Consider the following 24448-nt stretch of genomic DNA (forward strand, 5'->3'; position numbering starts at 1 on the left):
CACCGCGAGTGGCCTGTTGGCCAACTACCAAATATTAGAATTGAGCGCTATTCTGCTGTGCGATGAAAAAAGAGTGTTACGTCTGTTTGTCTGTGTCCATAGGGTTGAACAAACTGTGCCGCATCTCGAATTATTTTTCAAAAATGTGGTGAGTATCCATGTTTTCAAAAAATTCATAAGAAAATTAGGAGTGCATATAAACAAAATCGGAAAGCGTTAATATTCTTTAAAAAATGATTGTCTTACGAAGAAAAGTACCAAAACTGGAGGTTAGATCTGACGGAAATGGTCTATTTTTTTTCTCAACCTCCAAGCGTCGCAACTAATATTAGAAAAGAGCGCTGTGTTCATAAACATCGTAAGAATGCAGCACCACACTTAGAAACTAATTTCAAAATAAGGTGAGTTGGGTTTATTCACAAATTTCATAACGCCAAAAACGAACATTTTTGACACTTATCCGCCTCTCGTAACGAATTTTGTATGAAATTTGGAATGGACGTTTTATACTGAGCGGACCCAAGCCAAACGTCAAATCGACCAATCCCCACAAGAAAGCGAGCCTGTTGGCGGCAGCCATAGAGCTTAGTTACATTTGAACACACGTAGACTAGCATAAGCTCGTCATACACAGTTTGTTTTTGTTTTCCTCAAAGAAACTTGCACACGCTTTCCAGACTCCTAAAAATGCATATGGATATATTACCCAATTTGAAAAATTTACACCCTGATTCTGGGTGTTTTTCGAGACAGAGTGCCTATTGTTTTCCTCTAGAGGCTGAGCCACAATGATGTGAGCGGCAACGCGGCGCGGACAGTTAACCCATACATTTTCTGTCAAAACTTGCCGCGCCGCGCTGCCGCTCACACCATCGTGGCCCAGCCTTAAGGTTCACAACTACATCTACACTAGGGCTCCCATACCATTGGGCGTGATAACCACTATTAGCGTTCGTAAAAAGCTGGATATGTTATTGTGCATCCCGATAAAATTCAGAAAAAGAACTTCGCTCAATTTCCTCTTCTTTATCAACGAACTTAAGGTAACACACGATAGACTCATCGTGGCATCCATGAACAATCTATGTTCAAACTATCGTTGAAAAGAAAATATTTCTGTTTTATATAATATCGATCATTCGGTGATCTATCCGGATCATATGCTTGCTAACAACAGGCATGTTGATACACTTTCAGTTCATCTATGTCCGGTAGAACCGATATCACATCCCCAAAACTACAAAATTGATCATCATTTATGGATGGCAAACAGTTGCACCTTAAGCACCGCCAACACATTTTCAATCGTAAGGATTTTGGCGCGCTCGAACTGACAACCCGCATAAATCAAAACCGTAGTAGAACTACACAAAATACAGTTTATGTTCCTCTTTGAACCGTAATGGTAATAGTTTGATGAACCATAAACGGACATTACTGGGATACAGTTCTAACCATAGCGGATGCAGTTTTCAGAGACTCGACCATACCAAAAACGGGTTGTTAAGAATGTTTACCGTACCAGAATCGCATTTTCCCCATACAAATATCTTTCATCCACCGCAATGAGAATGTACTTACTATAGTTCATATACGAGGCAAACGAAAGTAGGGTCTATGGTTCCCTTATGTTTTTACCAAAACGAGTAGAAACAGGTTGTTGGGGGATCATTACAAATTATAAATAAATCATGAGATAAAAAAATCAAACCAGGAATGAAACATATAATTCAACAGCATAGTTTTAGCATTTATTCGCTTCACAAACTGCACACACCGGCGTTATTCAATTTTGAACATTAATCTCGCTGTAGAAGCTCTTGATGAAACTAATTTAGATGGTCGGGAATCTCCTGTGGAAAAAATCACAGTATGTTTTTCGTTGCGATTCTAAGCTGCAAGTGCACAACAACACTTACCTTTACATTCATCATGTTCATCGCCACAGATTGTACAGAAAATTGGAAGCTTTACGATAGAATTTCACCCACAAACTGTAAAAATATGATCAACGATCCAACTTCCCTCTGAACGTAAACAAGTTTTTTTTTTCTTTGCGAAATGAGACTGCCAGCACGGAGTCAGGAATGAATATCAATTCTTATGGTTCACCTAATGTTGAGAAAAGTTGCTTCACAGTGGGACAATATCGAACAATAAATGGACAACACTTAATAATGTAAGAATAACAAAAATGGTAATGCTTCTGTTGAACCATAATCAACACACCACACGTGGAACGTATTGGAAATAGGTAACAACAAGAATATTGGTTGTTGTATGGTTTAAACCTTTCCAGATATAGTAAATTTCTATGCGGGAAATCCTCCGTTGTGGTGAAACTTCTTCCGTCGACGTGATGTTGGACAGTTTTCTAAAACAGTTGAGATAAAAGCCAAGCCGGCAGAGCAATGACAGTTAGCTCGTTCAAAACTTCGCTTCGGAAGTCCAACCGGCGAACTCCAGATTGGGGTTCATTTAAATATTACGTAACGCAAAATTTGGCAGTTTTAGACCCCCTCCCACCCCCACGTAACAGCTTTTGTATGGAAAATTTTAAATTTTTGTATGGACCGTAACACTATGTGAGACCCCCTCCCTCCCCCTATTGCGTTACGTAATATTTGAACGATTCCTTGGTGCTGCGAAGTCAATACACTGAAATGAATTTTATTGTAGAAACTACTGAATCCATGGTAAAATTAAGAACTGCACCAACGATTTTCAACCGACTACATTAATCTGTTAACTCTACCAAAACATAGTCAACATCACTACACAAGAAAATTTCTTCTGTTGATTTAACCAGAGTTGTAGTATTTTTGACTAGAAACATTCTTGATTTGAGAAGTTTAGCATCATACTTTTGACCACACTGTGTTGTACGGTGGGTGTCACGGATTGAAATACAATGCTTTATAGTGGATGCTACTATGGGCATAGTCAAATTTACTGCACTGCTCAGTGATTTTCACCAGATTATAGTAAACTTAACAGATTTTTGTAGTCGGTTGAAAATCGTTGGTGCAGTTCTTAATTCTACCGTGGATTCGGTAGATTATACAACAAAATTTGTTTGCGTGTATGCGAGCGACCGCCTTTTTCTAATGTTCGTCCAGAATTTTCCTCCGTGTGCTCGCTAGCATCAACCATTTCCAGATGCGCGTAGACCGGCTGCACCAAACCGTCGATTTGACTTATCCGCACGCAACTTTTGCGTTTGTGCTGAATTTTAATGACGATGATGATGATGCTTTCTGCTTGTTCGTCAACGTTCGTCGCTCTGCCAGTCGTTTTTCATCCGTGTTCGATCGCAGTCGCGAAAGTGTGTCGCAAAGTGGAAAACTAAACCAGAGTCATTGTCGCATTTTGAGTGGAAAAAAGTTTCCTGTTTCCATTTTTTCGATTTGAAAATTTAGGCCCTTCCCTTGCGTGTTATTTCGAAAGTTAATATTATCCCCAAACGCATCGGAAACGGTATGCATTTTACGGTGAAAATCGGTTCGCTCGAAATAGATTTGCCATGTCTGGGGAAAAGTGAGCAAAAATTTTGCTTCCCCATCGCGGCAGAGTTGTAGGCAGAAAACGGTGCAGTCATCAAAATCTTTTCCCCTTTCGGTCGATCGGGCGGTCGCTTATTGTGCAAAGAAAACGTGAGACGATCCCCCGTGTGTGTGAGTCAGCCAGTTCCGCGGCTGCAAAAGTGGCATTTATTGCGAAAAAAGAACTGTGTGCTTGGCTTCGAGTAGGGCAAGGAATTCAGCATCGAAAAGTGGAACCGTGCGAAAGCTTGGCCAAAAATTAGGTTTGCGACACCAGCTTCTGTGTGTTGGTGTTCGGGTGGTGAAAGTGTGGATTCTTTGGGGGACCGGATTAGGAACTAGGTGTGTAGTCGATTCCATTCCATCTCCATAAACCGTACGATGGTCAATCTGAACCTGGGAGGGAACGGCGGAAGTGGAAACGGCAACTCGGACAACGGCCAGGCATATCCGCCGGTGCACTATCTGCACGAGTTGCCCCAGGCCGACGAGGAGCGGCTGGAGAGGATCTTCAAGAAGCTCGACCGGGACGGCAATGGCCGGATCGATATCCACGACCTGTCGGCGGCCCTGAAAGAGTTTGGCCTGTCCCACCAGTATGCGGAGGTAATTGTCGGGAACCGTTTTCGCGAGGGGCTACCCCCGGAAGTCTGGAAGTAGCGGTTTTTACGGTTCTGTTTCTTTGCGATTTTTGTTGCTATGCGCTTTTTGATTCATTCAGTGGCTAAATGAAATACGGATACCGTTAGGAATGTCTGCGAAACTGCTTTCAACGCCAAAAGTTCTGGTAGATCAGTAAAGTGCAGAGAGGTAATAAATTATTGTTCGCAGTTCCCACTCATTCACGATTCGATTGTAAAGCGTTGAGGTTGGCGAAACCGGTTTTTATGATTTCATCAATTGCGTATTGGAGGTGAAACACTTTCACGTTTCTCTTTCAGTAGGTAGATGTGATAATAGTTGTCTGGAGATCTTACCCCATGGGGTGAAGTATATTATTGAAAGGCTTTTTTTGTCTCGTTGTTAAAATCCACCTTTTTTGTATCATAGTTCAATTATTTATCTCTAATTGAATGCAAATAAAATTCACAAAAAATCTCGATTTTAAGGTGATTATAGAACAAAGCCACACCTCAAATTTTCAAGAGCACAAGACTTGAGAACCAAACAGTGCTTCGCGTTGAAAATCTATCCCATTGGTCACCACCAGCAAGCAAGCAATTTGATTGGTTTTCAACGCGAACTGTTGTCAGGTTCTCCAGTCTTGTGCACTTGAAAATTCAAGGTTTGGCTTCGTTTTATAATCACCTTAAATGTAATTGTCAAAATTTTTTTGTTTTATGATTCGGCCATAGAACGGTAATATTAGTAATATTAGTGATTTTGATTATTATCAACAGTGTTTCTATTCATTCAATTATAATTCTTTAAATCGCGATGTACTTTTTATATAGAGACGAAAATAGTTTATCTGATTTTGTCACAGGTTCATGTTTATCTTAATTTAAAAAAATATCAACGCTATTTACCATCAAACGGGTTGACTTGCAACAAGTGAATTTTTATCATTTTATTTCTCTATAAAGCTAAGTATGCTGTCCGCTAAGAGTAGTGTGTGATCCTTTGACCGTGACTCTTGCTCCTGCGGGGGCGGGTGATGCGGCCAGAATCGATCATGTTACGTGCGTAGTGCAGTGAAAAAGGTTGTAATATGTTGCGGTAAGCACAGTGTGGCGACGGAAGAAACAGCATTACATCCTGGTAAAATCATTCTTTATTATTATTTACTTACCAATTACCATGCGAAACTAAATACGTGCCAGGGTCGAAAATTTAATTCCGATTCGGGAAGTGTAAAAATATTTCAGATATCCATTTGATATCTGGGTGTTTTTATGCGGGGCTTACTGTATATGAAAATGACCTCAGAATGTGTGTGTATTTACTGCCATTCTTGAAATGGGTCGTTGGAATTTCAGTAGAGCTATCACCTTTCATCTCCTGGGCTAAAATTGTCTGCAGATATAAAGATATCGAAGGGTATCAATAAATACATGCATACAATTTTCTTCCATAAAAGCACTGCCGGTCAGTGGGAGGTGGATTGTACACACACACACACACACACACACAAAGCTAAGTATGCTGTCCGCTAAAGAAAAGTAAAGAAATTCCTTGACTGAATGGGTCAAGAAGTTTCCAGATGAAATGACATTTCTTCTCAGGCTGTGAATTGTTTCACCAATTCGTTTAACTATTAGTTAAAATTTGACATTTCGATAGCTATTTTCCCCTCAAATGGTTACACTGAACTTCGCGGTCGACCCATTTGAGCATAGACAGTCGAGCAGTTATTTCAGAACAAAGTTGACAGATGGTTAGTTATTCTTAAATTCACGGGAGCAGAAAATAACTTTCAAACTGTCAAGTTTAGCCATGCTCCAGAGCAGGGTTATTTTTAACCGAAGGGGAAATAACTATCGAGCTGTCAAGTTTTAACTTAAAGTTAAACGAATCGGTGAAACGGTTCACACCCTGAACTTTGTACTGCGATCAGAAAAATGTGATTTTCAGGACCATTTCTGGGAAGAAATTTTCCACGCATCGAGATAGGCGATTCTTTTTCTTGTCAGTAGCAAACCAGCCCTAAAGTACAAATATCAGAATAAAAATTGTTTTAAATCGTTTCTACAATCTCTACCTCCACAGTGCAAGTAGAGGCCATGATAAAAGTTGTTATTTAATATTTTACACATCAGGGTGTCTACTACCTGGAAAAACCTGGAATTCTCAGGGAATTTTATTTAACCTGGAGAAAAACCTGGAATTCTCAGGGAATTTTGTCTACACTCAGGGAAATAATTTTGAAACAGTAATTCATGGTTGAATACATCCACGATTGACTATTTCGAAACTATTTTTGCTTTTTTTATTTAATATAAAAAATTTGGCTGCGCCGCTCAAAAATCCCTGGCCACGATCACAGGGTTTGACGGTGCCAAAGTAGAAGGTGCACCATAATAATACCCGTCTGTGAAATATATCACCTTCCCAATACTTTGGCACACCTCCAACGGTTCATGATTTATCATGAAACGGCTGCATTCAGGCGGAGGATCTGTTAATATGTTTCGGCATATTATCAGGTTCTCTTCGAACGGAGGGACCGCCAGGGCTCATTAGTTACTTATAAACCAGTGCTGGTTGTTTGATGTTTCAATTCGTTTACACGAGCTGTAGCATCCTTTGTACTAATCAGCAATGGTGGTTAAGTTTCGAAGCCAACGTGTGATCAATCGTTTTATAATGCAACATAAGAATGGGTGTTTGGTGAAACTGTGCGTTACACTCGTCGTTATTAAATTTAGTGATTGTGAAGGTGCTAATAGTGATTTTATAATTAAATTATAATTAAAAATTAAGGTGGAAGTGATTCTGATAGTTTTTGTTAAAAATATAATAATAATGATGTGAACTCTACTAATTTAATAATGGCCATAATACATTGTGCAATCATTTTTTCTGATATAAACTTAATTGCCTAGTTCTTCAAACGTACATGATAAAAGTGTTAATGTAATGACAGCGAGTGCAGAAGAATGGATCGAAGTGATTTTTTTTAATGTAACTTTCTTGATCATAGTGCTAAATCGTAAGTTTGAATAGTAATGACTCTACAGCAACAAAAATAATGATACATTTAAATTGAATATCTTTAAATTACTTAGTAATGCTAACAGATTTATATGAAAATGGTGTGATGTGAAAAGTGATATAATAGAAAGTATATCTGAAGTGTATTACGAAAGTTGATGAGTGATAATCGGTGATATACGTGATAGTGTCGAAAATAAAAGTGACGATAGTGAGTGATGAAATGAAATGGGGAATGAGGACCTTTTAATAAAACTATTTCGTTCTTCACTTTAACCACTCTAGTAGCATTTCAGGCCTTATCATAGTTTGATAGCAGTCTGAACTACTAGACTGCAAAACTACGGCAAGGGCTGATTGCTGCTAGCGTACACAGTGACCATTGAGCAACATTGCTTAGGAACGTCTGTGTGATGAACGCAATAGAGGCTTATAAAAGCAAATGCTGGGAAGGAGCTTAGGGCAGATTAAAAGTGCCAGTAACTACCCCCTATCGCTACCGACAAAAAAAAAAAAAAAAAAAAAAAAAAAAAAAAAAAAAAAAAAAAAAAAAAAAAAAAAAAAAATTTGGCTGCGCCGCTCAAAAATGCTACTTGAACTATTCACTTCATTAATAAACGTTTTCCGTGAAATGCTTTCAAACAATCCACCATATATTTATCATAAAGTACTAAAATCATCGATTATCCGTAGTCCCGAAAAAAATGTCTGATTATTGCAGGTTATGAATCTGCATGATTAAAATTTTACAAAGGTAGCAGTAATATTGCACAGCTTAACAAAGTAACATTTTTGCGTGTCTCAAAGATCAAATCATGTGCCTAGTAAATTTGGGGTTGGTGAATTTGAAGCTAATTTCGAAAATGTTTCCAGCACATTACAATTTTGAACTACGAGTTCTCAAAGTTTTATGAAATGCTGGTTTTTTAATGTTGGAAGTTAAACTATGATTGGTATATAGTCATCTAACCCACCAATAATCATCAGAATAGGATTCAATTTGGTTAGAATGCACGAATAAATGTTGAATAAATTGATTTTTTCAAACATGCCGCCATCGTTACACAAAAATTATTCGTTCCTATTATATGGCAAGATACCATACTTTTCTAATGCATCATCAAATAACTTTTGAGTTTTTGAAAGTATTATGAAATTTATTGAAAAGTATTCTCTTACACATTAACTTTGAATATTTTAGTAAACTAAGCAAATAAATTTTCATATAAGCTGGTTCTTACATGTTGATTTGATTGTAGTCGTTAAACAATGCATTTTAACACCCAATATCTCAAAAACTAAAAAATATTTTTGAAAACGGCCATGGTTTCAGTAATTCTAATTTAATACAAAATACAAAAAAAAAACATTTTATGTCCTTTGCAGAGCTGGTAGTAGGTCTGTTTTAAGGTACTTGGTTTCTATTTCAATGCCAGTCTTGAAAAAGTTTTTATTTTTGAAGAAGAGCTCTAAAGTCTCTGTTTTGAACAAAATGGTCTCCAAAGTCACTATATTCATTATATTGCTCGGAGATGAACCCGCCAAGGGTTGAAAATTTCCCTAATAAAGATAAATAATAATAATCATTATATTGCTTGCAGTTAATCCTGATGCAAAATTATACACAGTAACATTCAGAGACTATAATGCGACTACACAACAGCCTTATCTAGATTTTTTCTCAGATCCCTCGAAAAAAAAGCTTCAAGAAATATCCCAGTAATTCCAAGTGATTTGATCTGGAATACTGTCAAAGATGTCATCTAGATTTTTTTTTCTCTCTACCAATTATCCCAGAAATTCATCCAGCGACTTTTCGAAGGCTGCTTAGAGGAATTTCTCCAGATTGTGCTGCCGTAATTTCTTCATTTATTTCTTTGGTTTATTTTTTCGAAAACTATCCCAAACTATTGCACTAATTCTTCAATCGATTCCTCCAGTTGTTGCTCTAAAAGAATTTTCCAAAGATTCATACACAGACATTTCTTCAAGAAAAACCACAAGGATTTATTCCATAGTTTTGAAGAAATTCGCCTAGAAATTTTACCAAGGAACCCCACAAGAATTCCTACGCTTTTTCATGTGAATTCCTTTAGAGTTCATGGTTACTTTCAGGAATTGCTCCAACAGTTTCTCGAGGGGTTATTCGAGGGAATCTATTAGGAAGGAAGGATTTCCCAATAAACTGTATCGTCGATTCATCATAATGCTCCTTAAGTTTTTTTTTTCTAGGAATTTCTTCAGCATATTATCCAAACGTTTCCAATGAATTTCTCGAATAAAAAACACTTGGAATTTTGTAAAGTTTATTTAAGGTTCCACACCAGTTACCACCACTGCAAATTTTCCAGTAATTACTCCAATCATTCTTACACAAACATCTTTGGGAATTCCTCCCGATGTTATTCAAGGAATATGAATTCAGAAAATCCTACGAGATAAGCTATTCGATTGATTTTTGTTTTTCAATATCTCAACAGTTGATCTAGCAAATCTTCTAAAACTTCCTCAAGGGTCTAGAAGTTCATTCAGGGATCCTTGGTTCATCAAGTGTGATGTACTTTAAACCTTACACATCAGTGTTTACTTTAGGTGTTTCTTCTAAAATATTACTCATCCAGATATTCTGAAAAAAAAAAATCATTAAATTTCTCTGGAGATATACTTTTAAACATGCCTGAAAATAATACTCGAAGGCTTACTTGGGAAATATCTCAAAAAATACTGGAGAAATCTTAGAATGAATCTCTAGGGTCCATAGAGAAATTTTAAGTTGAATGTTAAGGATTTCCTGAAAACAATGTTGTAGGGAATTCTTAGAAAGACCCACAGGTGCTTTCTGGAGAAGATACTGTTTTTTTAGATGTTCTAAACAGGTATTTTTGAGAGTGTCCAAAAAGGAAGCGATGGAAAAATCATTGCTAAAAGTCTGGAGGACTTAAAACTTTGCTGAAGATATTTTGGATAAATTTATAATGAAATCTCTGAGGTGTTTTCAGTGTTTCTCCTTCGAAAAATCCATGTTAGGTTAGATATGGTTTCCAAAATGAAGTTGTAGGGGAATTCCTTGAGAAATACTCACTAAAGAAATTTTTTTTTTGATCAAGTGTTTGAAGCCATTTAAGGACCTACTGTTAGAAATGAATTCAAATTCATTTCAAAATTAATAATTCGATAATCATTAGTATTTAAGAGTTTTTCTTGAGCCTGGAATTATTTCTTAAAACCTGGAAAAACCTGGAAATATCAGGGAATTTCATTTCAGTAAACGAGTAGACACCCTGCACATACAGGGTAATACCTCAATTTAGTCGACCCTCGATAGACATTTTACCTCGATTTTATGGACATTAAAATTTCACGGCTTTATTTAACCACGCGTTCTGTAAAGTAAATATTTGTAAGAGATATTGCATTGAAGTGCGCTATGCTAATAGAGTGGTAATGTCCTATTTATTTACAAAAAAATAATAAATTTACAACAAAGCTCTTGCAATATCGAAGCGGTTTGAAAATGCTGAAAAATAAGTACACTTTCTTCGTGTACAGCAAGAATTAATTGTGATAGTTAGCCGAGATATTGCGCAAGATTCAGGCAAATGGTTCTCGATAACGAGACTTCAGTACGACGTCGTCAGCAGCTTTTTGACAATCGAGCTTTTTATTTGTTCCAACCAGCAAAACATCATCTATCGTCATCAAAATATTATTAATATTATTACAGCTAAGTCTATTGTGATTAGCGATTTTATTATATGCATTGTTTCAAAAATCACACAATTCCGAATTTATTGTGCTTTGATTTCATAGGGTTCAGAGTTTATTAAATAACTCTTCCAGAGCTTTGTCGAAAATCCCTTTAAAAGTTCAATGTAGTCGAGCAAGAATTGCTCAACCAGACTACTCTAACCGTTTTGCATCATTCTCCAGATTTATTTTTTGTTAGATAAGCCCGTTGACATTATTCCGGCAATTGTTTTTGCAGTTCTTGGGTTCATGAATTTGTCTACGTATTCTTCCAGAGATACAGACATTTCTCCAATGGATTTGTGCACGAATTTATCGAGATGGATGTTTACATTAACACTTCAGTGGTCGCGCCGTTGTATTTGGTAGAACACAGGAAAAAAACCTCACTTGTACACAGCATCAGCGTGGTGATTCTAATGGTAGTCAACCGCCGAAACATCTTTAGAATCAAATCATTCAAAACTTTTTGTATAGGTATACTTTTCCAGTGAATAACTGAGGAAACTAACGTTATGAAATTTTGCCCATAGGAAAATGTTTTATTTTACAGATAGTATTCTTTATGAACAACATTTCGTACCAAACGTTTTACCAAGAGAGCGATTCTCGCTGAAACCAGGCCGCCATCGGCACCCAATCGTTTAGGAATTCCAAATTTTATGTCACTGATCGCTAGTTTTCGATAAAACTTAAGGGTGGTCCTTTCTGTTTTCTCAAATTGGTGGACCTCTCGTACGCTAGCTAGCTGAAACAGTTTGCGAAAAAGCCCATTTTTTGATAAATCTTGGGTATTTCTTCACGGGATATGTCTCATATTTTCGCTTGGAACACATAGCAAACTTAGTAGCATCGTATAGAGAAAGGATATAGCTTTTATTTAAACTTGAAAAAAAATTTGGCGGCCATTTTTGAATTTGGCCGCCATCTTGAATTTTGTTTAGAAAAATCGATTTTCACCACTAGCGCACCGCTAGTTTTGAATTCTGAGATCACCATCAGAAAAGCTGAGGAAAAATTGCGTAAGATAGTCTACAAAAACTAGGTGAGCAAAGGTATTTTACCCTATGATATGAACGATTTTCTAAATCATGTTCTACTATTTTGACGTATATGGCGAGTGCAATCAATGCAAACATATTTTTTTGTACAACAAAGAAACAAGTTTTCAATCGTTGGTGTACTATTTGGAGACAGATGAGAATAGGAGTATTAATTTGAGTGAAAAAATCTGGCGGCCATCTTGGATTTTGACGCCATCTTGGTTTTTAAGTAGTAAGAATTGGAGTTTTCCCCTTGTTAGCACTCAACATGTTGAATTTCAATGCTTACCGTTACACTTATTCTTCTTTCTTTTTCCTCTTTTTCCTTACGTTACGTCCCTACTGGAACAGAGCCAGCCCCTTCAGCTTAACTAGGTTTTAAAAACAAATTATCCAAATGGGATTTTTTAAACGCTTTATTTGCTACCTGAATGATTCTTCTGCATATCTTCGAGTTGTAAAATTAGCATTATTTCTTTCATTTATTTGGTCTAAAACCATTGATACAAATGAACAATCAGTTGAACAGCTGAAATAAGATAAGAAAGATAGAATCTGATTTTTTTTAACGGAGGCCTTATAATTCAACATGATGAGCACTGAGATGGTAAAAAATCATGCAACTGCTAAAAACTAAGATGCCTTTCAGCATTATGTCCACATTAGAACAAAACCCGCTTCTCATCATTCAATTTCGCTATTTTTCACATGCATGATGGGCGGTACTAAAAACGATACTTTATGACTTAGAAAATCAAGGATGTTTTTTGCTTCAAAGTTTAAGACTTTCATTATAAATTAATGCACTTTTGTCAATGTTTTACGTTAAAACTACAGATATTACCACAAGGCTTACTAATGTCCCCGACACGCAATCTATAAACTTCATACAATGAACAACAATGCATAGGGTAAAAAAATGTTTGTTTGACATTGATTGTATGTTTTTGACGGTTTTAATTTATTGAATTTATTTATTCTTTATTACTGAATTCAAAGATATGTCGGAAAATTATTCTGTTGTCAGAAATCGCATTAAAAAAGAAAATTCCTGTTTAATAACCTGGATTTATAACTAATAAAGCTGAGTATCAGGGCTCGATTCCAGTAGGGACGTAACGTTCAGTAAAATGAAGAATAATAAAGAAGCAGAGTATACGTAACCTTTTTAATTGGTAGCCTCTAAATTCGACATGCTGAGATGCAGGTGAAAAATTGATTCTACTACCTAAAATCAAGAAGGCGTCAAATTCCAAGATGGCCGCCAGAATTTTTTTCACTAAAAAATAATATTCTTATTCTTACTCGACTCGAATAAAACACAAAGGTTTGAAAACTTGTTTCTTTGTTGTACAAATAATGATGTTTGTATTGATTGCACTCGCCATATACGTCAAAATCGTATAACATGATTTAGAAAATCGTTCATTTGATACGGTGAATACCATTGCTCACCTAGTTTCTGTAGCCTATCTTACGCAATTTTTCCTCTGCTTTCTGATGGTGATCTCAGAATTCAAAACTAGCGGTGCGCTAATGGTGAAAAATCAATTTTTCTAACAAAATTCAAGATGGCGGCCCAATTCAAAATGGCCGCCAAAATTTTTTCAAGTTTAAACGAAAGCAATATCCTTTCTCTATACGATGCCACTAAGTTTGCTATGTGTTCCATGCGAAATATGAGACATATCCCGTGAAGAAAAAACCCAAGATTTATCAAAAAATGGGCTTTTTCGCAAACTGTTCAGCTAGCTAGCGTACGAGGGGTCCACCAAATTGAGAAAACAGGAAGGACCACCCTTAAGTTTTTATCGAAAACTACGATCAGTGACATAAAATTGGAATTCTAACGATGGGTGCCGATGGCGGCCTGGTTTCAGCGAGAATGCTCAAGAATAAAATAGCCGCGAACTGGAATTGAACTGCAAAAGGCAAGGGTATAGAGCGCGTGATTCACGCACACGTCCATTAACGCTAAATAACTCTTACTTAATGGAAAGCTAATAAAATGTTCATTCTTAGGACTAATATTCCATAGTATACGTTGCAGCACGCATTACTTAGAGCCGATGTGGGTTCTATGTGACATTGCATTAGAGCTATTTACCTCTCTTCCCTTTGACTAATTCCTCATTTATACGAATAGCCTCATCTCAAAAGACGTCATTTGTTCAATGAGGCAAGTTAATTACTCATCGTATTTTGTCAAACATACGATATCGAAGGCTTAGGAAAGTGATTGTACAGGGTGTCTAGTACCTGAAAACCTGGAATTATTAGAGAATTTCGGCCACAATCAGTGAAATTATTTTGAATTAGCATTACAGGATAGAATATGTCTTTTTTGTGACACAAAATCTTTTCAATCGAAACATTTTTCGACTGCGCCGCTATCAAAACGTTGTTCTTTAATTTTATAGTCCATTTTAAACGAAATGATTTTGAAAGTCATTTTTTTGCCTTATTCTACTACGCGATTATTCCATAAGTTCTTAATGCTATTTTTCTCACATCCCGCAGAATGCTTCAAAAGTTCTAGTGATTTCTCCAGAGATTCTACCTTGAATACTTTTAGAAACTTCTCCAGGATTTCTCAACGGATGCTTAGAGGAATTTCTTTAGAATTTGGTCCAGAAAATCCTTCCAAAGCTATTACCTCCATTAATTTTCACATGGATTGGTTTGAAAAAAAATGCCAACGATTTTCTTATGATTTCCTCTATTAGATTTTCCACAGATCCTGCAGAAATCTTTCCACAAAGGTTTATTTTAAAGTTTAAAATTAATCGTTTCGGTATTTTTGCTGGAAACGCTACAATAATTCCTACGTCTATTTCGTTCTTTTTTACCAGACATTTTCATTTTAACATTTTCAAATTAATGGAGCAATACAAAAACAATCACACTGGGAGAAGTAGGAGGATCTTCTCTTCATCGTAGCATTGTTAAATAACGTGGAAATCCATTCTTTTGTCATGTAACGGCAAGCTACACACTTGATTACCAATGGCTTTTAGGGCGGGATCATAATTTATGCAAGAGATACTGCTCCGATCATTCATATGTAAATTTCTTCAGGGATTCTGCCAGAATATTTTTTTTCAAAAGTCTTGTGGAACATTCAGCAACTTACTCTGTAAATCCTAGAAAGAATTTCATACATCCCTTGATAGAGGATTGGAAAAATTCTTTGAAAAATTCCTTGGGAAATTAAAAAAAAATGGAGAAATTCTTGAAGGAATTTTAAATTCTTGAAGATGCTCTAAACGAGAATGTTGGAAAAAGTCCTAAGGAAATCAATGGAAGAAACAATGGATAATTTTTTGTAAAACTTAGACTTTTCTTGAAAAATGAAACAAACTTTGGAGGAATTCCTGATTTCTAGAAAAAATTCAGATTGATTTGATGCACCTCAAAAGAAATTCGTGTAAGAATTACTTAGAAAGTTCGTCAAATATCACAAATCCAACTTCTAAAGTGAGTAATATGTGAAAGAAATCAGCAGCAAAACGAGCAGCTATATTTATCGTAATGTCACAAGATATTTACGAAAACAAGTCTTAGCAATATTCTTAAAGAAATGCCTGTTCAACTAAGGAATCAAACTCTCATGTCTTGTTAGGTTTCTTTTTGTTTGTTTTTTTTTTATTCAGCTAAGAGGCATCAAAAGTTGTTATTTCCAAGACGTTCAGTCACTTCCAACCCTGATTTCCCCAAGATATCATCTGTGCAAAAATACAAATTGCCCTTCAAAGAAATTTTCTCGGTGCGTCGCTGATCTTCATAAATCTCAATTCCATTCTAAGGGAAAGCCTATTTATTTTCTTAAGTTGGATTTTTATCTTATATCTGACTTTGTGTTGCGATTAAACGCACTTCCAGATTATTTCGTCCCCTTAATGGTATAAGTAGGAAACCCGAAATTTCGATTTTTAGAGTAAACAAGTATGTATTCAGGTATTGACAATATTAAATGTAGTGACACAAATCAATTCTTTATAATGTTTCCATGTTGTACAACAAATAAATAAATAAAATAAATAAAAATCAAATCTGATTATAAACATAAAGACTATCATGTACATTATCCCTCCCCTTGGTTATGCGACCTTGCCGCGATGGGAGGGCATAATCCATTAGCCCATATGATGGAAACCAAAGGCGTAACCTGTAGTGGTGGTATCACATTTTGGCATTTTTTTTTTGCTTAAAGCATTAATAGGCCAGGAGAAGTGGATGAACTTGTCATTCATTTTGCTGTCAAATCTCATACAAAATCTACTTTTTCTTTGACAGAAATTCACCCTAGGTGAACCACTTCCCCTGGCCTATATCTCGGACGTGATCCAACAGACAAACATTCTGCGTCATTGATAGATGTGATGCCCATTTCAAATAATTAATCTATTCGAAGTGGACATTAATATTATTGGTGATGATCAGTTTGCCTTTTGCTAACCTGAATGATCCGTAGCCACTCTTACTATTAGCTAGCTAGACACATCGTTATCATGTACGACGTAGGGAATATTACTCTGAGAAAAATGACTAGTAGATTCACTGAGTAATATGGTTTTTACATTGCCATAATAAGAAATACCTCCTCGGTATAAATAATCTGATTCCAGCTTCATTGTCGCAAAATTTACAAGTAGAAAGTAGGCGTTGTGAAGCATTGCATTTGCCACCGAAAAGTGAATCTTGTGGGAGACTGTAATAGAAGCCTAAGGTAACTTTACTCTTAAATATTCACTATAAAATGACTATGGAAAGTAAGACGCTGAGATCGATCATTAGGGTACACTTGCTAGTTTCGAGAAATTGTTGAACAGACAAGGAAAGTGACTTTTTTCTCTAAGGATATATGAACGTAAAGACCTGAAATTAACTAGAACTACTACTAAACAGCCTAATTTTGTTAAGACTTAACGACAATTGACATTTAAGTCTCTAATCTTACGTGAAAGACAGGAGTAATCAGAAATAGCACTTAAATGACAAATTATTCAAAACCATTTCGACTAGACAGTATTAATAATGACACTATTACACTACTATTTAAAAAAATCTGATGGAGCTGCTGATTTTCACAATGCTTTCTTTTCTCAGAAGCAAGGGAATATGGGTATTTAAAAAAAAACTACCACGCCACAATACTAATAAAAACAGTGTTCATGTGTTCATGTGGGCACCGTCTGAGTATTGGTCCTGGTAGAGGGGAAACTTGGCACAAGCCAGACCGAGGGTTCAGCCTTGAAAAGTTAAGCTTTCAGGCAGCTCCAACTGAAGATCATACAAAAAAAAAAAAAAACATAAAAAAGAGACTATCATGTACATTACCGCTATTACTCGCGTAATCGAGCATTCTCTCTATGTGCAAGCTTTTATGATGATTTTACATCAAAGATTTTTCTGGATGGTTTTCGTTCTATGCCAACCCCAGTGTTTAACAAGTTTTGAATTTCAGCTTAATTACTGTGTTGTATGAAGAGATCTTCAAGCTAGGAATCACATGATTCCTAGCATTTTTGAGACCAGTACTGAGATTCTGGTGAAATTACGGTAGAATTATTCCATGTGCGTTTTCTTAACAGCATGTAGAATTCCGGAAATTCTAAGGATTTCTGTGTTACGCTCGTTATTCCTGTAGGATTCCTGGTAGTATCCTAAATCAAATTTACCCTTAAAAATTCTTGTGAGTCTAGTAAAATTACTGAGCTTTTATAAAAATCTTGTGTTTTATTCGATTCTTTTAAATCTTGTAATCAATTCGATCTGGTGGGAATGTTGAGATTTTTATGGGAATTGTTGTGATTTCGATGTTAGAATTCAATGATGATCTCCCCTGAAGCCCCGCGGTTTCCATCGAAATTTTTAAGATATCACGAAAAATTTCCATCGGAATCCAGCAGATATTTACTCACATTCGAAAGATTCATATGCAAGTTTTGCTCTGAAATCAACGGAATCTCAAAGATGCACACCACAATTCACAGGAATCCCACCGAAATCTCATAGATTTATACAAAAATACCGTCTCTAATATAACCACAGCACTCTAAGAGATTATGGGGCCCAGATAGCCGTAGCGGTAAACGCGCAGCTATTCAGCAAGACCAAGCTGAGGGTCGTGGGTTCGAATCCCACCGGTCGAGGATCTTTTCGGGTTGGAAATTTTCTCGACTTCCCAGGGCATAGAGTATCATCGTACCTGCCACACGATATTACGCATGCAAAAATGGTCATTGGCATGGTAAGCTCTCAGTTAATAACTGTGGAAGTGCTCATAAGAACACTAAGCTGAGAAGCAGGCTCTGTCCCAGTAGGGACGTAACGCCAGAAAGAAGAAGAAGAAGAACTCTAAGAGATTAATAACCGGAATCCCATTCCCACAAGAATTCGAGTGTTTTTACCAGATTTCTGAATTCCTACTTGGATTCTGGAATTTCAGAGGAAATCTGAGAATCCAGAATGTCAGAATTTACACGTTAAATTCAGAACTACTTTGTGCATACCTGAGTTCCCATCGACATCCCAGAATTCCTAGCTAACAACATAATTATCGTAATGCAGAATTTCTTAGTATCTTTGCCAATGTTCTGTTAGAATTCTCAACAAGTTTCTATTAGAATCATCAGCAGGATTCTGTTAGAATCCTTGACAGGAATTTGTTTAAATATTCGGCAGGATTCTCGTGGAATCCTCAGCAGGATTCAGTTAAAATTCTCAGCAGGATTTTCTTATGTAGAATCTTAAGCAGTATTGTGTTGAAATCTTCAGCAAGGTTCTGTTAAAACCCTTAACAAAGTGGTTTATGAATTCGCTGCAAGTTTCCTTTGTTATCCTCAGACTGATACTATACGAATTATCAGTTGCATTCTGCTATAGGTTTTCTGTTCTTTATTGGAATTATGATGGTATCATTACCAGGATTCTGTTGTTGAAATCCTTACCATAAATCCGCAGCAGGATTCTGTTCGAACTCTTGACAAGATACTGTCGAATCCTCGACAGGATTCTGTTCGAATCCTCGACAGGATTCTGTTCGAACCCTGGACAGGATTCTGTTCGAACCCTTGACAGGATTCTGTTCGAATCGTTTATATAATTTTGTTCGAATTCTCGTCGGAATTCTGTTCGAATCCTCGACAGGATTTCGTTCGAATCCTTGACAGGTTTCTGTTCGAATCCTCGACAGGATTCTGTTCGAATCCCCGACAAGATTCTTTTCGAATCCGCGACAGGATTCTGTTCGAATCGTTTATATAATTCTGTTCGAATTCTCGTCGGAATTCTGTTCGAATCCTCGACAGGATTCTGTTCGAATCCTCAACAAGATTCTGTTCAAATCCTTGACAGAATTCTGTTCGAATTCTTGACAGGATTCTGTTCGAATCCTCGTTGGAATTCTGTTCAAATCTTCGACTGGAGTCTATTCGAATCCTCGACAGGATTTTGTTCGAATCCTCGACTGGATTCTGTTCGAATCCTTGACAGGTTTCTGCTCAAATCCTCGACAGGATTCTGTTCAAACCCTCGACAGGATTCTGTTCGAATCTTCGACAGGATTCTGTTCGAATCCTCGACAGGATTCTGTTAGAAACCCTGGACAGGATTCTGTTCGAATCGTTTATATAATTCTGTTCGAATTCTCGTCGGAATTCTGTTCGAATCCTCGACAGGATTTCGTTCGAATCCTTGACAGTTTTCTGTTCGAATCCTCGACAGGATTCTGTTCGAATCCTCGACAAGATTCTGTTCGAATCCGCGACAGGATTCTGTTCGAATAGTTTATATGATTCTGTTCGAATTCTCGTCGGAATTCTGTTCGAATCCTCGACAGGATTCTGTTCGCATCCTCAACAAGATTCTGTTCAAATCCTTGACAAGATTCTGTTCGAATTCTTGACAGGATTCTGTTCGAATCCTCGTTGGAATTCTGTTCAAATCTTCGACTGGAGTCTATTCGAATCCTCGACAGGATTTTGTTTCGAATCCTCGACTGGATTCTGTTCGAATCCTTGACAGGTTTCTGCTCAAATCCTCGACAGGATTCTGTTCGAATCCTCGACAGGATTCTGTTCGAATCCTCGACAGGATTCTGTTCGAATCCTCGACAGGATTCTGTTCGAATCGTTTATATAATTCTGTTCGAATTCTCGTCGGAATTCTGTTCGAATCCTCAACAAGATTCTGTTAAATCCTTGACAGGATTTTGTTCGAATTCTTGACATGATTCTGTTCGAATCCTCGACAGGAATTTTGTTCGAATCCTCGACTGGATTCTGTTTGAATCCTTGGAAGGTTTCTGTTCGAATCTTCGACAGAATTCTGGTTAAATCATCGATCGGCATATGTTCGGACCAAATTCTGTACCAAGCCTCGACAGAATTCTTGTAGGGTCTTCAGCATGATTTGTATCGTCAATGGAATTCTGTTGGAATCTCTATATGATTTCTATTGAAGCCCCAACATAATTGTGTTAGAGTGCACGAGATGAGTCTTCTGTAGGGTACTGCAAAATCGTCTTTAGGATACGACCTTCTGATATACACAAATTACACATCTCCTTTACTCCATTCTAGTTCATTTGATGCCCATCGATTACCGCGAGCAATTGCATAAATTCTTAACTCACGTGAGAGTGTGCGATATCGCCCCGAATTACCATCCTGTCCTAGACGCACTGGCACCATGCTGACTCTCCACTCGTCCTTTCTGCCACCCAGCCAAGGACAAACGCCGACAAACGCGAGCACTGCACTCTGTTCTAGTCCTTTCGGTTTTCATACGTATGCGCATTAGCACTCGGACCGTGTGACCTGTCGAAGAATGGCAGAATAAAGGCAATATGTAGGCATGAGTTGAACTTCAACCTACCAGCGGCACTGCAGCTCATCAAAAATGCGAATTGAAGTGCTTTAGTGTGCCTTGAGGCCAGTGTGGTGCAGCAATACCGGAATGTTGGGGAAATGCGACCGAAAGGCCTACACGATCAATTACCCAGAGGTGTTATAGTGTCACATCGCTCTGTTACTTCACCGAGTGTGCTGCTTTTACCTGTGCTGACGTTGATGCGGTATAGGACGATGGCACCCTGTGGTGAGCGCGCGGTGTCTCCACACAGCCGATGTGCAATAACTGCAGGGCTGGTAGTAGGTCTCTTTTAGGAAATTTATTCACTATTTTAACGCACGCCAGAAGCTCTAGAAAAACCTTTAGAGACTCTTACGCTATTATTATCCGGGATTTTGAAGCTTCAAGAATTTTTCAAGTGATTTCTATAGATATTTGTTCCGAAATACTTTCATACAATCATCCAGAGGTATAATTAAAGATTTTTTTTTCCAGTGTTTGCTCCAGAAATGATTTCAGTAGTTACTCTAGAAGATCATCCACAGTTCTTCTAAGAAAATTTACAAAGGATTATTTCTGTCTTTTGCATCCAGCTTGGTCCCTTTTTTCGAACATAAGATTTCTAAAGATTTCAATTTTTAGGACACTCAATCACTACCAGCCCTGTTACTGCAATGTGACACACGGTCCAGTGGTCTTGATCTTACCTATGGGTGGCGAAACCGGCTAGCGGTGGTGGGTGGAGAAACTCGCTTGCAGCCTTGAAAGCGATTGGATTACATTACCACCTGAGCGCGCAACCAGTTTCATCAGCTGACGACGACTCTACGTTGTCCCATGCCCAGCGAAAGCTAATAAGAAAGTGGAGAACACGTGAGGCGTGCAGAGAATTTATTTCAGTTGCAAATTCCAGACCAGCTTGGCTGGTGTGATGGGATTATTGCATTTGCAGGAAAGGTGTGAAGTAGGGTGGCCAATAAGGATCAAACTATACTCTTCTTATTCTTCTTCTTCTTGGCATTACGTCCTCACTGGGCCAGAGCCTGGTTCTCAGCTTAGTGTTGAATTAGCTCTGCCACAGTTATAGACTTTCATTGCCAAAGTTGTCATTTTTGCATTCGTATCTTATCTTCTCGGTTTCTTCCAGACACTATTTCATCGATTTCTCCATTTCTCTCGAAGATTCCAATAAGAAGTCTTTCAGGAAATCCTACGAGAATTCTACCTTGTGATTTCGAGCCGATTTTTTTTTAGTAAATCGTGAAGCTATTTCCTGGACCTGAAGATATAGTTAAGCGGTTTTTCCAAAGATTATTTTAACACTTTATCTAGAGCTTCCTCTAAGACTTTTCCAGGGGTTCGAAGTTAAATCAGAAATGCTTGCACGAGTTCTCTTCTGTCCGAGTTCTTCAGGTGTTTCGCAAAGACTTTTATCAAAGATTACTTTAGGATTTCTTTTTAGAAATATTTTTTTAATGTTTTCATTTCTCTAATAAATGATTAGACGATATTAAAAAAATCCTGAGTAAATTTCTTGTGGACTTCCTTGTGAATTTTCTGGAAGAATCTGGGAAGAACATATTCGAAGGAAGCCCTGGTAGTATCCATAGTGAAAATACTGATTGAATTCTTAAAGAATTCTTCAAAGTTTTAGAGGAAATTTAAAAAAATCGTGTCGAATACTGTAGAAATTCTGTAGAGTAAGCTTGTAAAAATTCATAATGTAAGTAGATGAAAAAAAACGAATTTAGTACTATACCATTTAATTCCACTAGAGTTTGTATCCTTTGACAGATACGCGTATTTCGACCTCAACTGTAAGGCCGTCTTCAGTGTCGTGTACTAGACTCGACTTCATAATGTAATTTTTAGAAGATGTTTAAGATGTCTATGAGAAATTACTAAATAGTATAGTGTTAAATTCGGTTTTATTTACTAAGAAATTACTAGGTGAATTCTTGGAGAATTAAAATCTTGAAGGAACTCATAGAGAAATCGACGGAAGAACCACTGGATGAATTTATAGAGAAATTCATGGAAGTTTTTAAAATTAATTTCTTTGAGAAATTCCAGAAGTCTTTACAGCAATCTTTGAAAGTATTCTTTGAGAAGTTCCCGGCCTGGGGACTTGCTTGAAAAAAAGTAGTGAATGCGCCAATAAAAAGTACGAGCACTAGTTCCGGAAGTTTCCGCACGCGAGGGATAATCTTATCAGAAACGATTATTACCACAATGTGTTTCGCTTCAAGTACCGTCATCACCGCTGCATTAAAACAAGTACTTTCCAACACCGCTAGCACATTGAAATCGATCGTTTCAAGCCACAACCCGTGGACACAAACATGACCTACGTCTGCTTGGGCCGTGTCTGGAATAGCAGTGGGCAGGTAATCCGTGCTGCTGATAACCGAGTTGGCCACATGCTTCTCTACGGGCTTTGCGGAGTTCACTCGTGCGAGGAATGGTAAACACAAACATGCCACCGCAGATACATCAGGAGAAGCTCGGATTTGCTTCCAGAGATGATAAGACGTCAACCGTTGGGACCGTTTGTTTATAGCGATTCACTTCGGAAGTTAAATCTTAGCGGAATTGATTCATTCCCGTGGTAGACAAACGTAAGAAATCGCACACACAGCAAAACAGACAATAGCGGCAAGATTAAAAAGGAAAAGTGGGGATCTTCATGGGTATCAGTCATATCCGTGGAAGGATTAACTGGTCTTACGATGAAAGATAACAACATTCGTCAACCAGACGTCTAGTGCTTATCGGAAGTAATCCGGATTTCTTCAGGCACGAGCTTGCATTTTTTGTGGTTGGTTTTCTAATCGTGCTTCTAAATGTTCATTGAATGGGCCTTTATTAGGGGATCAATTGGGCCGAATAGTCATTTAATTCGATGAAAAACTGTCGATTATAATTGCGGCGTAAAAATATGCTAGGCTCCATTATTTTAACTCCAATCGTCGAACACCGCGGTAGATCTCACTGAATATAAGATCCCAGTATTCATTAAAAAGCGCGTATAAATTCTTGGAATAACGTTGGATCAGAACCTGTCGTTCCAGGCTGCTTCCACGTTAAAGTGATCAGCAGGAACATCAATGATTGGTTGGAGCTGCCTGACAGCTTTACTTGTCAAGGCTGAACCCTCGGTCTGGCTTTAGCCAAGTTTAACCTCTACCAGGACCAATACTCAAACGGACTGGACAATCCCGCCACATGAACAATGTTTTTTTTTATTAGTATTGTGACGTGGTAGGTTTTGGAAAATTACCCATATTCCCCTGCTTCTGCGAAGAGAAAGTATTGTGAAAGTTATCAACTCCAACAGAATTTGTTTGAAGTAGTAGTGTAGCAGTGTCATTATTAATATTGTCTAGTCGACATGATTTTGAATAATTTGTCATTTATGTGTCCTGCTATTATGATAATTCCTCGAAATTTGCAATGATTGATCTCAGTGTCTTACTTTCCGTAGTCATTATTTTAAAATTTGATAGTTAAATCGCTTTAGGCTTCTATTACAGTCTCCTACAAGATTCATTTTTTGGTGGCAAATGCAATGCTTCACAACGCCTACTTTCTACTAGCAAATTTTGC

At 37.4% G+C, this 24448-nt stretch overlaps 1 protein-coding gene across 2 annotated transcripts in view; it reads left to right on the forward strand.

Annotated features, from left to right (window-relative positions):
- The first annotated feature begins 3289 nt into the window (after positions 1-3289).
- Positions 3290-24448, forward strand: part of LOC5565095 (calcium-binding mitochondrial carrier protein SCaMC-2) — a 117549-nt gene continuing 96390 nt past the window's right edge. For both annotated transcript variants that reach the window (XM_021840483.1, XM_001649399.2), the window contains exon 1: positions 3290-4148. In XM_021840483.1, the coding sequence (XP_021696175.1) occupies positions 3924-4148 (225 nt within the window). In that variant the 5' untranslated portion in view covers positions 3290-3923. The remainder of the gene's footprint in view (positions 4149-24448) is intronic.

This window comes from Aedes aegypti, chromosome 2, assembly GCF_002204515.2.
Source record: "Aedes aegypti strain LVP_AGWG chromosome 2, AaegL5.0 Primary Assembly, whole genome shotgun sequence".
Classification (NCBI taxonomy): domain Eukaryota; kingdom Metazoa; phylum Arthropoda; class Insecta; order Diptera; family Culicidae; genus Aedes; species Aedes aegypti.